Source organism: Polypterus senegalus, chromosome 3 (genome assembly GCF_016835505.1).
Source record: "Polypterus senegalus isolate Bchr_013 chromosome 3, ASM1683550v1, whole genome shotgun sequence".
NCBI lineage: Eukaryota > Metazoa > Chordata > Cladistia > Polypteriformes > Polypteridae > Polypterus > Polypterus senegalus.
In genome coordinates, this window is record NC_053156.1 from 117,351,748 (window position 1) to 117,370,015 (window position 18,268).

Below are 18,268 nucleotides of genomic sequence, written 5' to 3' on the forward strand. Positions count from 1 at the left end.
GGCTTTTTTGACTCTGATCAACAGAAAAAGATTATTTTTATAGGCACTGTAATCATGGATGTTTTTGGTAGCCATACATAAAAATGGTAATAAAAGAATAGATTCAGGCCTATGAGATTTGCAACAGGGCAAAATCACCTTCTGGAAGTCCTATCATTTTATTACAGCCAGTGCTCTTCCCAGCAGACCATGGGGTGAAATTACAATGGACGTAATCACTGATTTGTCCTCCCCTGATGGTCATTGTAGATGAGTTTTCCAATTCAGCCCATGTCATTTCTTTGAAAAAATGCAACAGTTAAGGAGCTAGTGAAAGTAGGTCTTGAACCCTAGCTTTCAGATAATTCAAAGAATGTTTCATTTGCAACCTTCTAACAACTTGATTAAGGAATTCCATTTATTAATTTTGCCTTATTAATTTTTACTCTTAACTTTTTCAACCAAATAATTTTGGCCTGTTTTGGAACATTAGTTTCCCATATTGACACTAATTTCACCTTCTCCCTTTTTTTATTTCATCTCCTGCTCCCTGTCTCTAATGTTTTATTGTGATTGCATTCTTCATCTCTTAAGTGTGCACAGCACATTAGTTATTCATTATTTATATTAATGTTTTCTATTAATACATAGACAATATGATATGTTTTGAATTAGAAAATATCTAATATTAAAACAGTAATTCTGAATTTTAAGAATGTTTTTTTTTTTTTTTGAAATGCCAGTCTAAAAATACATATGTATTTAATGATAAAAAATGGCACTTTTTTCCTGCTATGAGCTAAGAGAAGCCTCCTTGCTGAGCATGCTACATTCAACTCACACAATTTTTGATCTAGTACAAAAGACAAGAATGTAAAAGGAATGTGTGTTACAGAGTGTCTTCTTCTTTGAATATGTATTTTACTTCCAAATTGCACCTGACTTTTTTTAGCAGCAGCATTTTAGTAATTGGTTCAGTTAACCTTGTCATCGTCCTTCAGACAAACACAAGCTCTTAAGCATTTTTCCATCACATTTTTCAGTGAAGAATGTAGATTTGTAATGTTGGCTAAAACTTAAAAATTAAGAATGAATTAAAAATTAGAAGTAATGATTCAAGGGAGATGATGAAAATGTTTAATATTATTTTTGTGAATATGTTGTGCAGTTTGCCTTAGCACTCAGAGTATTACAATTCATTGGAATATATTTAAAAGCAAATTGATAAGCCTAGATAATGTGAACATGAGGGAGAAAAATAAACCAGGAGATGCATCAAAGGAACTAAATAATGAACTGTACTTTGCTGGTCTGAAATGTCTCTACACAACAGATAATTTTGGCTTAAGCATATAAATTAAATTGCAAGCTGTTCCTGCAGGAAGGTTTTACAGGATCTTAAGATAGACTTTTTCTTCATGCTTATGGCTTATAGGCAGACTTCAAGTCACCAGCAGCTGCTACCCTGGAATGCTAGACATCTTGTGCTCGTTTTGATCTCTGTTATTACAAGACTCTGAGAACACAGGGATAAAATGCCTTGCTGAGACAATGTAGGAAGCACCATGTTCATCTTGAAGAAATATGGAGAATGGGGAAACCATTTTTTGTCCTAAGCTCAATTGATGACTATTGTTTCTTTCATATAGCATGTTTATTCACTCAACAGAAAATTTTAACAGGCACACCTTACTAGTACTAGGTTGGACCCCGTTTTGCCTTAAGAAATGCTGTAATTCTATAAGGCAAGCTACTGGAAACATTCCTCAGCGATTTTGGTCCATATTGACATGCTCGCTTCATACAGTTGCTGCAGATTTGTCGGCTAAACATCCATGATGCGACTCTCATCTCAACACATCCCAAAGGTGCTCTTTTTGGATTTATATCTGGTGACCGTGGAGGCCACTTGCGTAACAGTGAACTCAATTTCCTGTTCAAGAAACCAGTTTGAGATTATTTGAGCTTTGTGACATGGCGCATTTCTTGCTGGAAACAGCCATCAGAAGATGGGTAGTCTGTTGTCAAAGGAATGGACATGGTCAGCAACACTAGTCAAGTAGACTGTGGCATTTAAACAATGCTCGGTTGTTACTAAGGGGCCCAAAGTGTGCCAAGAAAATATTCCCTACATCTTTATACCACAACCACCATCCTGAACTGTTGACACAAGGCAGGATGGATCCATGCTTTCAATGTTGTTAACACCAAATTTTGACCATTCCTACCATCCGAATGTCAACAGAAATCGAGACCAAGTAACGTTTTTCCAATCTTCTGTTATCTAGTTTTGGTGAACCTTAGTTGCATGTTCTTAGCTGACAGGAGTGGCACCCAGTGTTGTCTGTTCAGAGATGCTGTTCTGCATACCTCGGTTGTATAATGAGTGGTTATTTGGGTTACTGTTGCCTTTCTATTAGCTCAAACCAGTCTGGCCATTCTCCTCTGACCTCTGGCTTCAACAAAGCATTTTCACTACAGCTCACAGGATGTTTTCCCTTTTTTGGACCATTCTCTCTAAAACCTAGAGATGATTGTGTGTGAAAATCCCAGTAGATCATCAGCTTCTGAAATACTCAGACCATCTGGCTTGTCTACATGCCTTGCATTGAGTTATTGCCATGTGATTGGCTGATTAGATGTATGCGTTAATAAGCAGTTGAACAAGTATAGCTAATAAAGTGGCTGGTGAGTGTATATGCTGTATATATTTTAATAGATTGACTATAAGCTCATCATAGTTATCACACCAATAGAAAACCTTTATTGATTGAGGTTATCTAAACAACATATTCATTGTTTTGACTGAATAAGGGCATTTCTGAGGCCGCTTTTATAGAGGGATTGATACTGTTGCTGTGCTGCTGTTTGCCACATGACTACACACAGCAATGAAAGAATTCAGCTTGTTTCTTCAGTGTGTGGTATAGGAGGTCCTCTGCTCAAAAAAACTGGCCGATTTAAATAAATACATAATGAACACGCTCGCACTGGGGAGTGGAGCAGGTGCAAGCAATTTGTGGAGAAGATAGCTCGTTTCTGGGTTGGTGTAAGGTTGTTGGCTGACCATGCGTTGCCTTGCTGACATGTACCGATTGTCTCAATATCAGCCAAGGGCGACAATAAGGTGATTATACCTGCAACTGCTCCCCTGCATATAAAAGGAGAGCACAGGAACAGGGAAGAGAGAGAAAAAGGAGAAAGAAAAGAATAAGAAGTGAAAATGGAGGTTAAAGAAAAGAAGTGGAGAGGCAGGAGTGTGAGAGAGAGTGAGCAGGTGTAATGAGAGGAAGCTGGATGACAGGTATGGAGCCCCACAGAGGAGCATGTGTGGCCTGCGATCAAGAGAGGGCTTAAGTGTTACTCCTGTTCAGCGTCCAAGTAGCAGGAGCAACCATTATGCTCAGGAGTATGCTCTCACCAGGAGAAGCCAATGGATCGGCAGCGGCAAGAGGACAGAGAACGCTTTCACGAGGTGGAGCCTGAAAAGACAGCAGTGGGTGCGGATTAGGGCACTGCGGCTCCCCAAAGACGATGTAGAATTGGCAACGGGGACATGGGGCAGGAGAAGAAGGTTGTCAGCACCTGCTGGGGGACCTCTCCTTGGGCAGCAAGGTCCGGAAAAGGCAAACTGAAGAGAAGTCAGTTTTTAAAGAGGCACGGAGGCTCACTGGACAAAAAGATAGTTTCCTGCCTGAGTTTTAACCTTTCTTTTATGTATTTATTTAAATGCATTTTTAACCTCCACTTGCACTTTGTTTTTATGGATTAATTATTATAGAAGGAGTACTGCACTTTTGGAACACTATTTGGGCATTGTTTGGTTGATTTTTTTTTAATAAAAGCATTTGAGCACCTTTCACCATCCCCTTGCTTGGTGTGTTTGTCCTCATCGGCCAAGCTCATCCGCTTACATTATCAATGGTGGCTGGTTGTAGTGTATCACTGTGGGACCCAGTAGCGTTCAGCCAACATGTACTGTCACACTGTGCTGGTAATGAGCAAAGAATATAATATACAGATAAGTACAGAATTTACTGTATGGCATAGAGTGAGTTAATCTGTTCCAATAGTTACTCTTTATAATTATTTTAAGCGAGTAACTACTTCAGCAATTTACAAATGCACTGATGAAAACATACTGAGGAGTGAACAGAAGCAGTTCAAAAATCCCTGGAAAGCCTTGAAAGCAAGACAAATAATTGTGCATAATGACCAAAAGGCAATTAAAAATGCTAACATGCTAGGTTATGTTGTAAAAACATTTTAATAAAAACCAAGGAATGGTATACTCCAGGTGTATAATGCGTTGATAAGACTGCATTTGGAGTTGTCTATGCATCTCTAGTTACCACAGTACAAAAAGACAGCTGCTGTTAAAGCTGTACAGAAAAGAGCAACTACCATTACGTGCATCATTGGATGAAAGGACATGTCCTACTCTGACATACAGGTGCTACATATCCTCAATCTTTTACAGTGAAGGATACATGGAGGTATTCAGAACTGATTATTGCACTTAGATAGATAGATGATGACTATATAATGACTATATAGCAAGAAAATTAAAAAGAAAAAAACTTTCTGACTTGACATTCACAGTAGGGCATTATGCAGACATATTGTTGTTGGTATACAGGAGCCCCAGTAGTGTTACTTGACACATTTCTGCTGAATAATTTGTTGGCTGAAAGTGCTCAGTGTTAGTATGTCAGAGAGAGGATGTGCAGCATTGTTCATAATGGCACTCTAATTCTTTACTTCTATCCTACTCATGAGCATGCCCTTTTAATTAGCTTGTTGATTCAGTGGGCCTCTCTTGAAGTGATGTTATCAGCCCAGCACACCAGAGAGTAGACTATCACACTAGCCATCAGAGAGTTAATGAAGATGTGAAGGATGTCACACCCCACATTAAAGTAATGTAGTCTCCTAAGGAAGAAGAGCCTGCTCTGCCCTTTCTTATACAGTTCTGCTATGTTCCAAGACCAGTCCAACTTGTCATTAATGTGGACCACCTCTACAACCATTCCTTGAATAGTAATAGGATATAGAGGCTCTTTCGTGCAGCAAAAGTTAATAACCAGTTCCTTACTTTTGCTGATGTTCAGATGCAGACAATTCATTTTGCACCAAGAAACAAACTTCTCCACATGACTCCTATACTATGTCTTATCCCCTTTATCAATACAATAAGAATTTAATTCAAGACAAAAATACTTAAGAAATTTGAAACAAATACCAAGTTAGTTTTTGAAGTTGAAACCAAGGTCACTTGATAACATTGGTACAAGCTAGCCATTAGCTAAGCAAATGAATAATAACTGATCATTTGAAAAAGTTCTTATTGAGTACATTGAGTATTCAAACTCCCAATTTGATTAATTACCAACAGTAATATAATAATAATTATATACATATATGTCATATACAGTATATATTATACATATGCAATTTATATATATGTAATAATATATACATTATATATATGTAATTGTATATTATGTATAATTTTTATTCATTTTGCATAGTGGTAACTGTTGGTGGTTAGACAAAACCCGCAACATGTGGATTACAACCATGCAAGTAGAGCACTTCCTGGTGACAACAGCCAAGCTCTCTCTCCCACTTAGGTCCCACTTTCTGTGCAGCACTACCACTACCCAGGCAGAAAGTTAAGATAAAAAAGTACAGTCACACAAATAAAAATTCTCAACTAAATAGTATCCTAACTAACTATACAGAATACTCACAAAAACAATGAAACAGATAGAAATAAATCATAGACAAAAATAATGATGAAACAGATTATTGCTGTTAAATATTTTTGGGAACATTCATAAACTATTGTATTGTTTGTATGTACTGGTTCCTGCTGATTTGTTTTATTTCTCAACTCATCCTATTTTGGTTGATCCTGCTTTTTCCCATTGCAACTTCCTCTGTCTTTTTTTTTTTTTTTTTTTTTTTTAGCTCTAGAGTACCTCACGGAGGCTTTGCATATCTAATGGGTGGAAGTGGACTGCAAAAGTTTACGGTAGCTGCTGTGCCATACACATCCAATTTGCTTCCAACATCTAGCACATGGTAAATTGTCCTTCTCTTTTGTCCATTCCAGTAAACTGTAAATGTAGATACTCACTAGCCTTATTAGCTTCTGATATGATTGTATGAGTGGAGTGGCAGTTTTGATGCTTTCAGGTGCTCCTTTCCTTATTTTTAATCATGGTAGGTGCTTGCTGGCATTGATGCCTGTCATGAAAACAGCATCATTTTCTTTAAGTCCAGTTTCCAGAGGCATGACATGAGAAAACCTTTCAATTTCTTAAGCATTTGGCTTATATCTGTATATTCTACAGTACTTTACTGATTATGTTTTTTGTAATAAAGTAAAAGCTGTAATATCAGGCACTTAAAAGACCATTGATTTTGTTGCATTTTTGAAGATAGCCTTTTACATAACAGTACTGGTTATATACAGCATTTCTGCTAAGATATTACGTGAGCTCACTGTGGTCTGAATGAGAAGACATTCTTCTAGTGGACACATTGGGTTGTCCCTGTCTAGAAGCCCACTCCTGCCTGGGAGCAACATGATTATTCAAATGGCAGTCATCAAAGTAGTTGTGACTGAGGAGAGAAGGGAGAATTATGGAACTGTAGTGTGGGCTTGCAAACATTTTTATTTGTTATGTTGCTGAAGTCTTAGATGGCAAACAGTGGAAGGGATAGTTGCTGTTTGAATGTTTGATTAAATGAGGATTCCTTACTCAAACTATTAAAGTTAAACTGTTGCTTTTGTTGGTACACTTGCTAAACAATAGACATTTTCTTAGTTGTTTGTTCACTTAGCAAAATGTCAAAACTCTGTTACTGCTCATACAGTTAATTCACTTTTTTTAAAATAGTTTTCTTGTTATAAACCGATCAACTATTCACTTAATCCAGCGGTTGATTGATCAGTGCCTCACTCGTTTTACAGTATTTTGTTTTATATGGCAGATGAACTCCATGTATTTCCTGTCATTAATTTTCATTGCCTGGAGAGGCTATCTATAGGTTTGTTAACTTGTGCATGAAGGTGTGTAATAGGTGGAATATTTTGATATCTGACAGATTTTTATATCCATATGATTCCAGATATTGCAGTTTTTACTGTTTCTGCCACTATTAGCTTTCTTCACAGTTTCTTTAAAGCAGTGAATTTGGTCAGTTTAAAGCTGCCAAGGAAGACTGTATTATTTCTAATAATACTATTTCATTCTGTTGTGATTTAAATCATGTTTTTATGCTTAAATTAAAAAACTCACATTTATAGAAATTGCGATGAGTGTGAATACATGTATATATTATGTATGCTATGTTCCTTTTTTTCTTATCTTTCTAGTATAAACATGTTGAAACTCCCAGAATATCCAACCAGAGAGGTCTTAAAAGACAGACTTCTGGTGGCTCTACATTGCGGAAGTTATGGTTACACAATGGCATAATCCTGAAATAAGGAAGACCTGTCTCCTTATGCAGAGCAAGACACCAGAAGCAGTTAATTTTAAAGACTTTGGTATGTTGAGATGAGATGAGATTTAAAATTCAGTTCCAACCAATGCAGAAATCATTTTTATTAGTTCTTCTTCATGTAAGTAGGCCTCCGCTAAAGCACAAAATAACCTTGACATAATCTGCTGTAAATTCTGGTGTTGTAATTATAATGCAGCACTCTAAATGCTGTGTTACAGCCCTTTATGTTATTACCAGTATAAACACTTGTTAATTCAGAGAGGATTGCGATTTTATTGCAATGGTTTGGAAGGCAGAATAACTTAAAAATTTATATTCCATGAAAGACTATGCATACAAACAAGAGTGCTTAGGAATTTCCCAGAATAAGAATCAAAGTCATTGTACTGCAGTATTGCTCAAGCATTGCCATTACGATTATATTAAATTCCATATTTTAGTTTGTGAATGGTCATTGCTGTAAAACTTGCATTCACTTTTTGCTCTGCATTGCACTGTCTCCATTGTGTTACAGAGTAGTGCTTCTCCTTAAATGGCAGAATCATGTTATATTTTATTTTTATGCATATGGATATTTCCAGAAAATAAAGCAATACTAGTGATGTTTTTGGTCTTCGGTGCCAAAATGTAACAAACCATATTGTATCATTTTTTTTATTTTTTAAGAAATTTTATTCTCCTTTCCTTTTTTGTCATTTGTATACAACATGCATTTATTTTAATTCTTATTTTGATTTGGGAGATTATCATTGAACTTGTGAAAAAATGCATGATGACCAATAGTTTGGGAGTCGAGATGTCTGTCTGAACAATGTATGTAAAATGAACAAATTTGTGCTTTATATGTATATGAAAATACTGAATATATTTGAGATGTTTAGAAGTATAATTGCTGGACATTTTTACAACACTGTTTTGATTTCTGTAAATCTTTCTATAGCATATTCTGTATATTAGATATGTATACATTAAATTATGTATTTTATCATAAAGTTCAAAATGAGACTTGATTTATTGTGTTTTGCTTCAGATAATATGTAAATTTTATTTTACAGTACATATATTTCACATTTGAATTTTTTAGATATTGAAACAATATAAAACAATATAATTCACTTTCATATGTTTGTGCGGTTACATTTTTATTTATTTATTTTTATTTTTTATTAAAAGCATATAACATTCCATACAATAAAGTCAAACTTAACAAAACTAAATTGAAATCAACCCCCACCCATGAGAAAGAGAGGAAGGACAACAGCCAGAGTAAAACTATTGAGAGTAGTAAAGAGAGAAAGGAGTCTTTTGCGCCATATAAATGTTTATTTTAAAATATTATGAGTGTATCCTGCCAGGTTTTCAAAAAGTTTTGTACAGATCCTCTAAGTGAGAATTAGATTTTTTCCAATTTCAAATAGTATAGAACATCAGTTACCCACTGACTTAAAAGAGGTGTTAGGATTTTTCCAGTTGAGCAAGAGAAGTCTACGTGCTAATAGTGAAGTAAAGGCAATTAGTTTGTTTGTCCTTCTCAACTTTAAGTCCACCTGAGATTACACCAAACACAGCTGTTAATGGATTAGGAGTGATTAAGACACCAAGTCTGTCTGATATACATTTAAAAAGTTTTTGTCCAGAAAGATGTTAACTTGGTACATGTGTCATCTGTATTTCTGTCAAATTCAAGGTGTCTGTTAAGGGTGAAAATAAAATGATTTTAATAAATATTACTACAAGAATGAACTTGAGCATAAAGGTCGACCAAACTGAGTGTGCACAGAGGTCCTAGCCCAACATCTCAAAAGTCCAAATCTCAGATCCTCAAAGTAATGCACCAGACAAAAAGAATAAATGAAAGAGTAGAAGAAGCGGAAGAACAATGTTTTCAAAATACTCAAAGAACAGGGGAGCTTTGTTTCGACATTCATCTTAGGGAACTTTGTGAACCATGGCACAAATAGCTACTTGACAAAAGCAAATTTGTCAGTTACAATGAAAACATCAAACTCTAAAACAAAATGTATCCTTTTTTAATGTGGGTTTTTATCTATACTAATAAAAGGCAAAGCCCTCACTCACTCACTCACTCACTCATCACTAATTCTCCAACTTCCCGTGTGGGTGGAAGGCTGAAATTTGGCAGGTTCATTCCTTACAGCTTCCTTACAAAAGTTGGGCAGGTTTCATATCGAAATTCTACGCGTAATGGTCATAACTGGAAGCAGTTTTTCTCCATTTACTGTAATGAAGATGAGCTTCAACGCCGTGGGGGAGGAGTTTCGTGTGACATCATCACGCCTCCCACGTAATCACGCAGTACATAGAAAACCAGGAAGACCTCAAAAAAGCGCTGAAGAAAACATGCATTATATAATTGAGAAGGCAGCAAACAATAAGAAGCGGCGAGTGACATATACAACCATATTCATGAGTTCTGCTACTTCGGAAACAAAGCACGATGTAAACCTACACTTTAAATTAAGTTCATAGACAGGCTGCCGCTGGCGTTTGTAATTTAGTGCCTGCCCATATAAGGCCGTCCGTCAGCGGCAATCCAATAGCAAACTGCCACTAAATATTCACGGGTGAAGGACTGTGCTTATGGAGAGGAACACAACACATCCTACAAATACGAACCTGATTGAAAGAAATAATGATAATCAAATCCTTGATGACAGCAACACTCAGTAACACTCACAAAACAAATACTGTATATTGACAGTCATGTTACGTTATTTTTAAAATGTTCCCTTTTCTTTTTCTAGCTTTTTTAACACACTACTTCTCCGCTGCACTACGCTGGTATATATATATATGTATATATATATATCCCGATCTACATACTCGAATAATGGATACTTTATTCGCCATCAATGATTGTTTTGGTAAAGCCATACTCAGTGTATTCATTAGATGAACGGTAAAAAAGTAAGAGCGAGGGAGGATGACTTATTGAGGCATGCAGGCTGTAGTGCGCCAACTCTATCTGAATTGCGCGATCACATTTGAAAAAATATATCTTTTCAAGTTCTATTTAGTCCATATGTGTCAAACTCAAGGGCAGCAGGCCACATCCGCCCGGCGTAATTATATTCGCCCAAGATCATTTTATATACTGTATTATTGTTATTAAAGCCCGGGTATATGAAGCGCTGGTAACACAATAAACTACAGATCCCATAATGCAGCGCTTCAGCTGCCTTGCCAAACACTTACCGCGTTAATCAAGTCTAGCTTATGATGCTGCAAGTTATTGCGGCTAGCTCACACGATGCTGAAGAGAAAAGTTGATTCTGAAAATAGAGCCTTTAAAAACCGATGGGAGGCTGAGTATATGTTTACTGAACCCGTGTGTCTCATTTGTGGAGCTAATGTGGCTGTAATTACAGAATTTAATCTAAGACGGCACTACGAGACAAAACATCAGGGTAACCTGAATGCAATTCAGAAGATACAGAAAACAGCATAATTAAATAAGAATCTGACACTTCAGCGGACGCTTTACCGTGCACAATCACAAAGTGATTTCAAGTGAAGCTGCTTTTATGGGAGACACAAATGCACCAGTGCACCTTGCCCCACTTTCCCTGTTGCCAAGTAATGTTAAACCAAGTTGTCACTACGGTGTTCCCAAATACGCACTTTGCTGATAAACTGAGCGCACTGAGTTTGCACGGCGCTTTGGTGACTTTGAAGAACAAAAAGTCCGTCTACATGCGGCTCGAACCTTGTGCATGTTTGGTAGCACATATCTGTGTGAGAAGCTCTTCTCAGTGATAAAGACTAACAAAACAGTACACAGGAGTCGCCTCACTGATGAGCGCCTTCAATCCATCCTGAGAATCTCCACAACACAGAACCTCACACCAAACAGAAACGAACCTGTGGCCAAAAAGATGCCAGGCGTCCAGCTCTAAAATGACATATGAGCAAAGACAACTGAATGATTTGATTTGTTATTGCTGAAAGGAACACATTTTATTTATATTTCCAGGTTTTGTTATGCAGCATGTTCATATTTGAATTTGTATAATTTTGACAGGATATATTTTTATGGAGAGCAAAATCTTTTGGGATATTTAAAATCTAAGTTTATTTTTTATATAAAATTACATAAGAGTAAAGAAATTTGAATGTTTGTTCTTTTAACGTTTACTTTATTTCTAACTTGTATAATTTAGACAGGATATATTTTTATGGAGAGCAAAATATTATAAGTTGTTTAAGGTTTGAGTTGATTTATTCAGGAATAATATTCCTGTCTGTTTTTACCATTCCTACCAAAGATATTTCTGTCGACTAAATAAAAATTCCTTCTATTTAAAATTTAAATTTTGCGCCAAATATTTCTATTTAAAATTTAAAATTTAAATAGAACTTGAACAAATACGATAGTTCATAATATCCACGCAGACTTGCACGTAAGAACGGGAGTCATCCGTTTTAACAATCAGCGTATTGCACTGATACGAAATAGCTGTGTGTGTATATATGTAGATATGTATGTATATGTATATATATGTTTATATATGTGTGTGTGTATGTATGTATATATATATATGTATTTGTGTGTATATATGTATATGTATAGATATGTATATATATATATGTTTATGTGTGTGTGTGTAAATATATATATATATATATATATATATATATATACAACAACAACTCATCACTCACAACAGTGACAAAACAATTACATTGCAAATCATGTTACGTTATTTTCAAAATGTTTCCTTTTCTTTTTAATTGCTTCTTTAACACACTGCTTCTCCGCTGCGAAGCACGGGTATTTTGCTAGTCTATAATAATAAAAGGCAAAGCCCTCACTGACTGACTGACTCACTGACTCATCACTAATTCTCCAACTTCCCATGTAGGTTGAAAGGTGAAATTTGGCAGGCTTATTCCTTACAGCTTACTTACAAAAGTTAAGCAGGTTTCATTTCAAAATTCTACACGTAACGGTCATAACGGTCGATAACGGTCAACAACGTCCGCCATGTTGAACTTTCTTATTTATGGCCCCATCTTCACGAAATTTGGTAGGTGGCTTCCCTGCGCTAACCAAAACCGATGTACGTACTTATTTCGGTGGAATGACGCCACTGTCGGCCACCATATTGAATTTTCCAAATGTCACTAATTCTCCAACTTCCCGTGTAGGTAGAAGGCTGAAATTTGGCAGGCCCATTCCTTACAGCTTACTTACAACAATTAAGCAGGTTTAGTTTCGAAATTCTACTTGTAACGGTCATAACGGTCAACAATGTCCACCATGTTGAACTTTCTTATTTACGGCCTCATCTTAACGAAATTTGGTAGGTGGATTCCCTGAGCTAACCGAAACCAATGTACGTACTTATTTCGGTGGTATGACGCCACTGTCAGCCGCCATATTGAATTTTCCAACATCACTAATTCTCCAACTTCCCGTATAGGTAGAAGGCTGAAATTTGCCAGGCTCATTCCTTACAGCTTACTTATAAAAGTTAAGCAGGTTTCATTTCGAAATTCTACGCGTAATGGTCATAACGGTCAACAACATCCTCCATGTTGAACTTTCTTATTTATGGCCCCATCTTCTCGAAATTTCGTAGGCGGCTTCCCTGCACTAACCGAAACCAATGTACTGACTTATTTCGTGGTATGATGCCACTGTCGGCCGCCATATTGAACTTTTCAACAGTCTTTGTTACTTATGGGCCCATCTTCAAAAAATCTGGTACACGGGTTCCCAACGCTAACTGAATCCTACTTACGTACATATACTGTATACGTCCATAGCCTGCAACTTGGTCATCGTGTGAGGTGGCGTTGGGTCCCCCATCCCAACGCCTCCCACGTTGTTGGCTGCCTGCGTATATAAGGCCGTCTGTCGCTCCAGTCTCTACATTCCCTTCTTTGCTTCGCCACGGGATTCACATCTCCCTACTGATAACTACATCCTTTTTGTTTAATCCACGGCTTCTCCGCTGTTTTATTGTTTGTTTATTACAATTATAGTTATTGTATAGGTATTTTACACTTACTTTACATTGCTCAGGTACCCATTTCCTTTATCATTCCAACCCCCATTACCATCACTATCGATCAAAGAACTATCACTTACCGAGTAGTTTCCATGCCCGGAGATACCACCTACCTTTTCCATTCTCTTTGTTACATATTGCACGGCCATATCAGGCTCACTCTTGATATCCGGAGGAACATTGTGTCTTATGTATTGAATGACTGGGACAGGTTCAAGGTGTGGACTGATGACAGTACAGGAGATAATTATACTACACAGGAGCACTAGAAGAGTGAAATGCTTAAGCCCTTCACCTATGGTTCTGCATGTGAGTTGATGGCTCCCGCTGAATTGTTCGGTTGTCGCTTTCAAGTGTACCGAAATGGCCAAATATTTTACACCTTTCGACAACCGCCAATGCCTCTTAAACATCTTAGATTCACAGGTGACGATTTCAGTAGTGGACACTTTGATGTTTATGAATGTTTAAACTCTCAAAAGCTGGATGTGATTTTATCGCTGAAACCGGTTGTGTGTTTACAACGCTTGACAGATGCCGAATGTCACTTCAATACAACAAATCCTGCAAATACTGTCATAATTGAAACAAACCATGAAACTCAAACCGATTATGACAGCAGCAATCCAAACTGTGAGATTTGAGACAAGATTACTGTTCACATGGCCAACTGTAAGTTGCATGCTCAAGTGTAAGCTCAGCGCACAGCTTGGTCATGTTACAACTGGAGAGCCGAACTGACAACATGGTATACAAAGAGATCCTTAACAAATAATTATTGGCATACTTTTCCTCACTTTAAAAAGGTTAAATTTTCTTCTTAATAAAAGTTTTAATGCAGTACTTTGCCGCTGCGAAGCGCGGGTATTTTGCTAGTTTAATAATATATTGTAAGTACTTTAAGTAATTAATATTCACAAAACCCTTTATGAAATGCAGCTTTTTATACCAGTTTCAACCACCATCTCATGCTGCGCTATCTAGAAACACAGCATAATCAAGGTGAAGTGCAAGCTTTTAAATTTAATGTCAATTGTAATATATTTTCTTCTCTCTGACAAAATAAGATCCTCTCTCCTACCTTTCTACCTACCTACAATACTCCTGACTCCTTCCTGCCTGCCATAGAAAAATGAAAAATGCATCCTGGGAGTCTCAGAAGGCAGTATGGCAGCTGTCATAAGGAAATTGAGCCAATCTGACATTGTTAGGTTTCTGTTAATCCTTTCTCATTCATAAACATGGACAATCTCAGCATGGAAGAGATAAACCTGTCATCATTTCAATTCGTAAGGAAACTTTATTCCTTTGTTAAAAAAAAAATTACAATTGTTTGCTATCAAGTACTAAGTCTGTCCTAAATGGTGCCAGGGGCTAACTTGAATGATAGTCCTGGGGTATTCTATGAAACATACTTAAGAATTTGAGATTTAACAGAATAATTCTTGCTTGAATTAGCTTCATTTTACAATCAAGGCTCAAATGGTTCCACAGGTGACAAGTGTTTTTCAATAACTCAAGATGGGTTTAAGCAATCCATCATTATGTACATTTTCGCAGTATTTAAGCAGCACCAAGAAACGATAATCGAGAACATCTATTATTGCTCAAAAAGACACAGACAGAAATAGGTGGTCTTTTCAGCAGCAGAAGAATACTTTAATACTTGAAATGTACAAACAGTACAAATCTGTAATAACTCCACAGGGAAATAAGCCTGGTATTAAGAAAGCAAGAGAGGCAGTATAGTAATATATAGCACACTGACTAAATGGCTTTGAATTTTTAGATTATATAATTACATTTTTTATTATTGTTCAAACTAAAAGGTTTCTTTTGAATGAGCTCAGTTTGATTGTAACCGTCCTAGTTTTTGAATTCCATACTTAATGGTTTGTCAAACTTGTATTCACTGTCAGTGTGAGCTGTGCAAAACACACTTGGCAGCAAGTGAAAGTTAAATACAAGAACATTCTTCAGAGTGGTAAGTACAAAACGTTTTTTCTAGTTTGACTAAAATATACATTTACAGTACTGTATATGCAAACATGTATTGTGTTTTTACCAACCAGTTGCTGACACATAAGGGGCTCACCCAGTTTTGAACCACAGTGATGGCACAATAGAACTAAACATATTCATCCATCCATGTCATTTGGAAAGGGCTCCTTACATTATTAAAGTGATTCACCGTCCCCGCTGTACCGCTCCGGCTGAAGGATCCAGTGTCGTGCCGTTCTGACTATGCATGTAGTGCCTGTACTGACGCGACCGCCTTCTTCTCCAGCTTCTGCAACTCCGCCCGGAGGGCGGCTGTGAAAGCGGCTCTGCGGGCAGAAGGCAATCCTCCAGCTCACGCAAAGCTGCTGGCAAGCACAGAAAGTCAGCTGGTGATTGACTCACCTGCCTGTCAGTCATATCCGCCGACTGCTTCCTGTGGGGCCTTTCCTCTGGCCCAATCGGGTCCTTCCCCGGCACGAGACGGACATTCCTTGGTCCCGCCTCCATCCAATCATTGGCGGGCATGCAAGACACACCTTCCAATCCTGTGCCTGTCTTGGGGAGGGACTTCCAGTCCGCGGCTATCTTGGTTCCCCCCCTCCTGGTGCGGTGACGATCTGGCTTTTTGAGCCGTAGTGTCTCCTCATCAGCATCTCTCCCTGCTGCTGCCACATCCATGAAGCCACGCAGATCGGCGTGCGCCCTCATAGGAGCCCGCTGCACTCCTGCAACGGCCGTCGTTGTTCTTCTGCACCAGGGGAAAACAAATCTTCTGTGGACTGGTGGCGGTCCGTGGGGCGAGTCCCTTTAGTGGGACTGGGTGAATGCCGCTCCCGCAGCACGTGTGTGGGTGCACCTGCTGCACCGGGTTGTCCACAAAATTATTATTTCCCATCTGGGAAGCCATGGTGGTAGCCGGCCCGGACGCAGACAGGCGGACACGTTTATGTCACCCACAAGAAGGTTTATTATACATTCTACACAAGTGCACAAACCCCCAAAGTCCCCAAATGTCCAGGCCTCTCAATTATACCTTGGTCCTTCAGGCCGTTCCTTGCCTCTCCTCCTGAGATCCGTCCTTCTCCACTCCCGACTCAAGCCAACGAACCCGGACGCAGACAGGCGGACACGTTTATGTCACCCACAAGAAGGTTTATTATACATTCTACACAAGTGCACAAACCCCCAAAGTCCCCAAATGTCCAGGCCTCTCAATTATACCTTGGTCCTTCAGGCCGTTCCTTGCCTCTCCTCCTGAGATCCGTCCTTCTCCACTCCCGACTCAAGCCAACGAACGGAGGGAGGCGGCCTCTTTTATAATCACCCGGATGTGCTCCAGGTGCCTCCCGACAGTCTTCCGCCTGCACTTCCCAGTGTGGCGGAAGTGCCGGCTGCGCACCCGGAAGCACTCTGGGTGTTCCAATCCTTTTCCCCCCAGCACTTCCGGGTGTGGCGGAAGTGCTGTGGTCCAGGACTCCCAAGGCATTGGGGCACCCCCTGGCGGTGACCACAGGCCCCAACAGGGTTGAGCTTCAGTGCTCTGCACCCGTGGTCCCCATAGGCACCAGGGCGGTCACCCCCACGTGGTCTGGGGAAGGCGCAAGCCCTCCTCTGGGGCATCCCGGGTGGGTCGCCCCCCCAGCCATCTGTGACAACATCTACACGCTTCATTAAGAGTTTCAAGGAAAGAATATGGTTGATCTATACATTCCATTACTATGAACATCTTAGTGCTAAATGTCTTTGAAAAAAGACTTGCACTCAAATATCCTTACACCTTAGGGCAGTTTGTTTGAAAATTTTTAAATTGTTTTAAATTTTTAAACAATGACGTTTATTTTTCTAGACATTTAAATTTTTGTTCATTATTTTCTTCCTCATTTAAAAGTAACGCTCATTAAGTAGAATTTTGTAAGTTTTATGACTGGCATCTTTTTGTATCATTTTAATCTTTTACTGAAACTTTTATCATATATTGATAAGGAAAGTGGCAACCATAGGTAGTCAGAGCCTAGCACGTGTGGGTTGAGGCAACAAGGCAATCTCCTCAGTTGGCTTTTGTACAGGCACCATTTTCATATTTTTTTAACATTACTAAATCGTAATACAAAAAATGAGAGTTAAGTTTGGGCCATAGAAATTACAAACATAGCAAGTGCCTAATGTTAAATAATACCTTTCTCTCTATTATAATAAAAAAATCTTGGGAGACGAGGCTTGTTATCCTGCGACAAGACGTGATCTTTTGAAGAGAGACACTTTCATGTTGTGCAAGATGAGAATTTGTGCCAAGAGATTTAACCACGCCCATGGCCGGAAATAAAAGACAAAGAGCAGATGACAAAGTAGAACTTCGTAAAGAATTCAAAAACATTGGCGTGATACACATGCAAAGCAGGTTAGAAATAATAGATGTAAGAAAATTTGAAAGTCTCAAAAAAATTATAGTAAAGATCGCATTAGCGCAAACAAACGGAAATTATTACTCGAAAAGAGATTGAATATATTGTTCGGATTTAAACTTTAAGTTGGAGACTTGAAGATCATTTAACTTGTTTTGCTCTCAGGGAAAAGTAGTTTTTCTTCCCAATGAAGAGGCGAATCCGTGAGAATTAAAACATTTGTTGTTTGGTGAAAGTGAAATACCACAAGAGAAAATTTCAAGCCCCATGAGACAAGACTTTATGCAAAGAGATTTGGAAAAGTCCTGCCCACATCTAAAACATTTGTGTGAA

General features: G+C 38.2%; 1 protein-coding gene across 2 annotated transcripts in view; it reads left to right on the forward strand.

Moving 5' to 3' along the window:
* hace1 (HECT domain and ankyrin repeat containing E3 ubiquitin protein ligase 1) overlaps positions 1-7,595 on the forward strand; it is a 134,195-nt gene extending 126,600 nt beyond the window's left edge. For both annotated transcript variants that reach the window (XM_039747856.1, XM_039747857.1), the window contains exons 23-24: positions 5,953-6,066; positions 7,367-7,595. In XM_039747856.1, coding sequence (XP_039603790.1) covers positions 5,953-6,066; positions 7,367-7,469 — 217 coding nt within the window. In that variant the 3' untranslated portion in view covers positions 7,470-7,595. The remainder of the gene's footprint in view (positions 1-5,952; positions 6,067-7,366) is intronic.
* Positions 7,596-18,268: the final 10,673 nt, after the last annotated feature.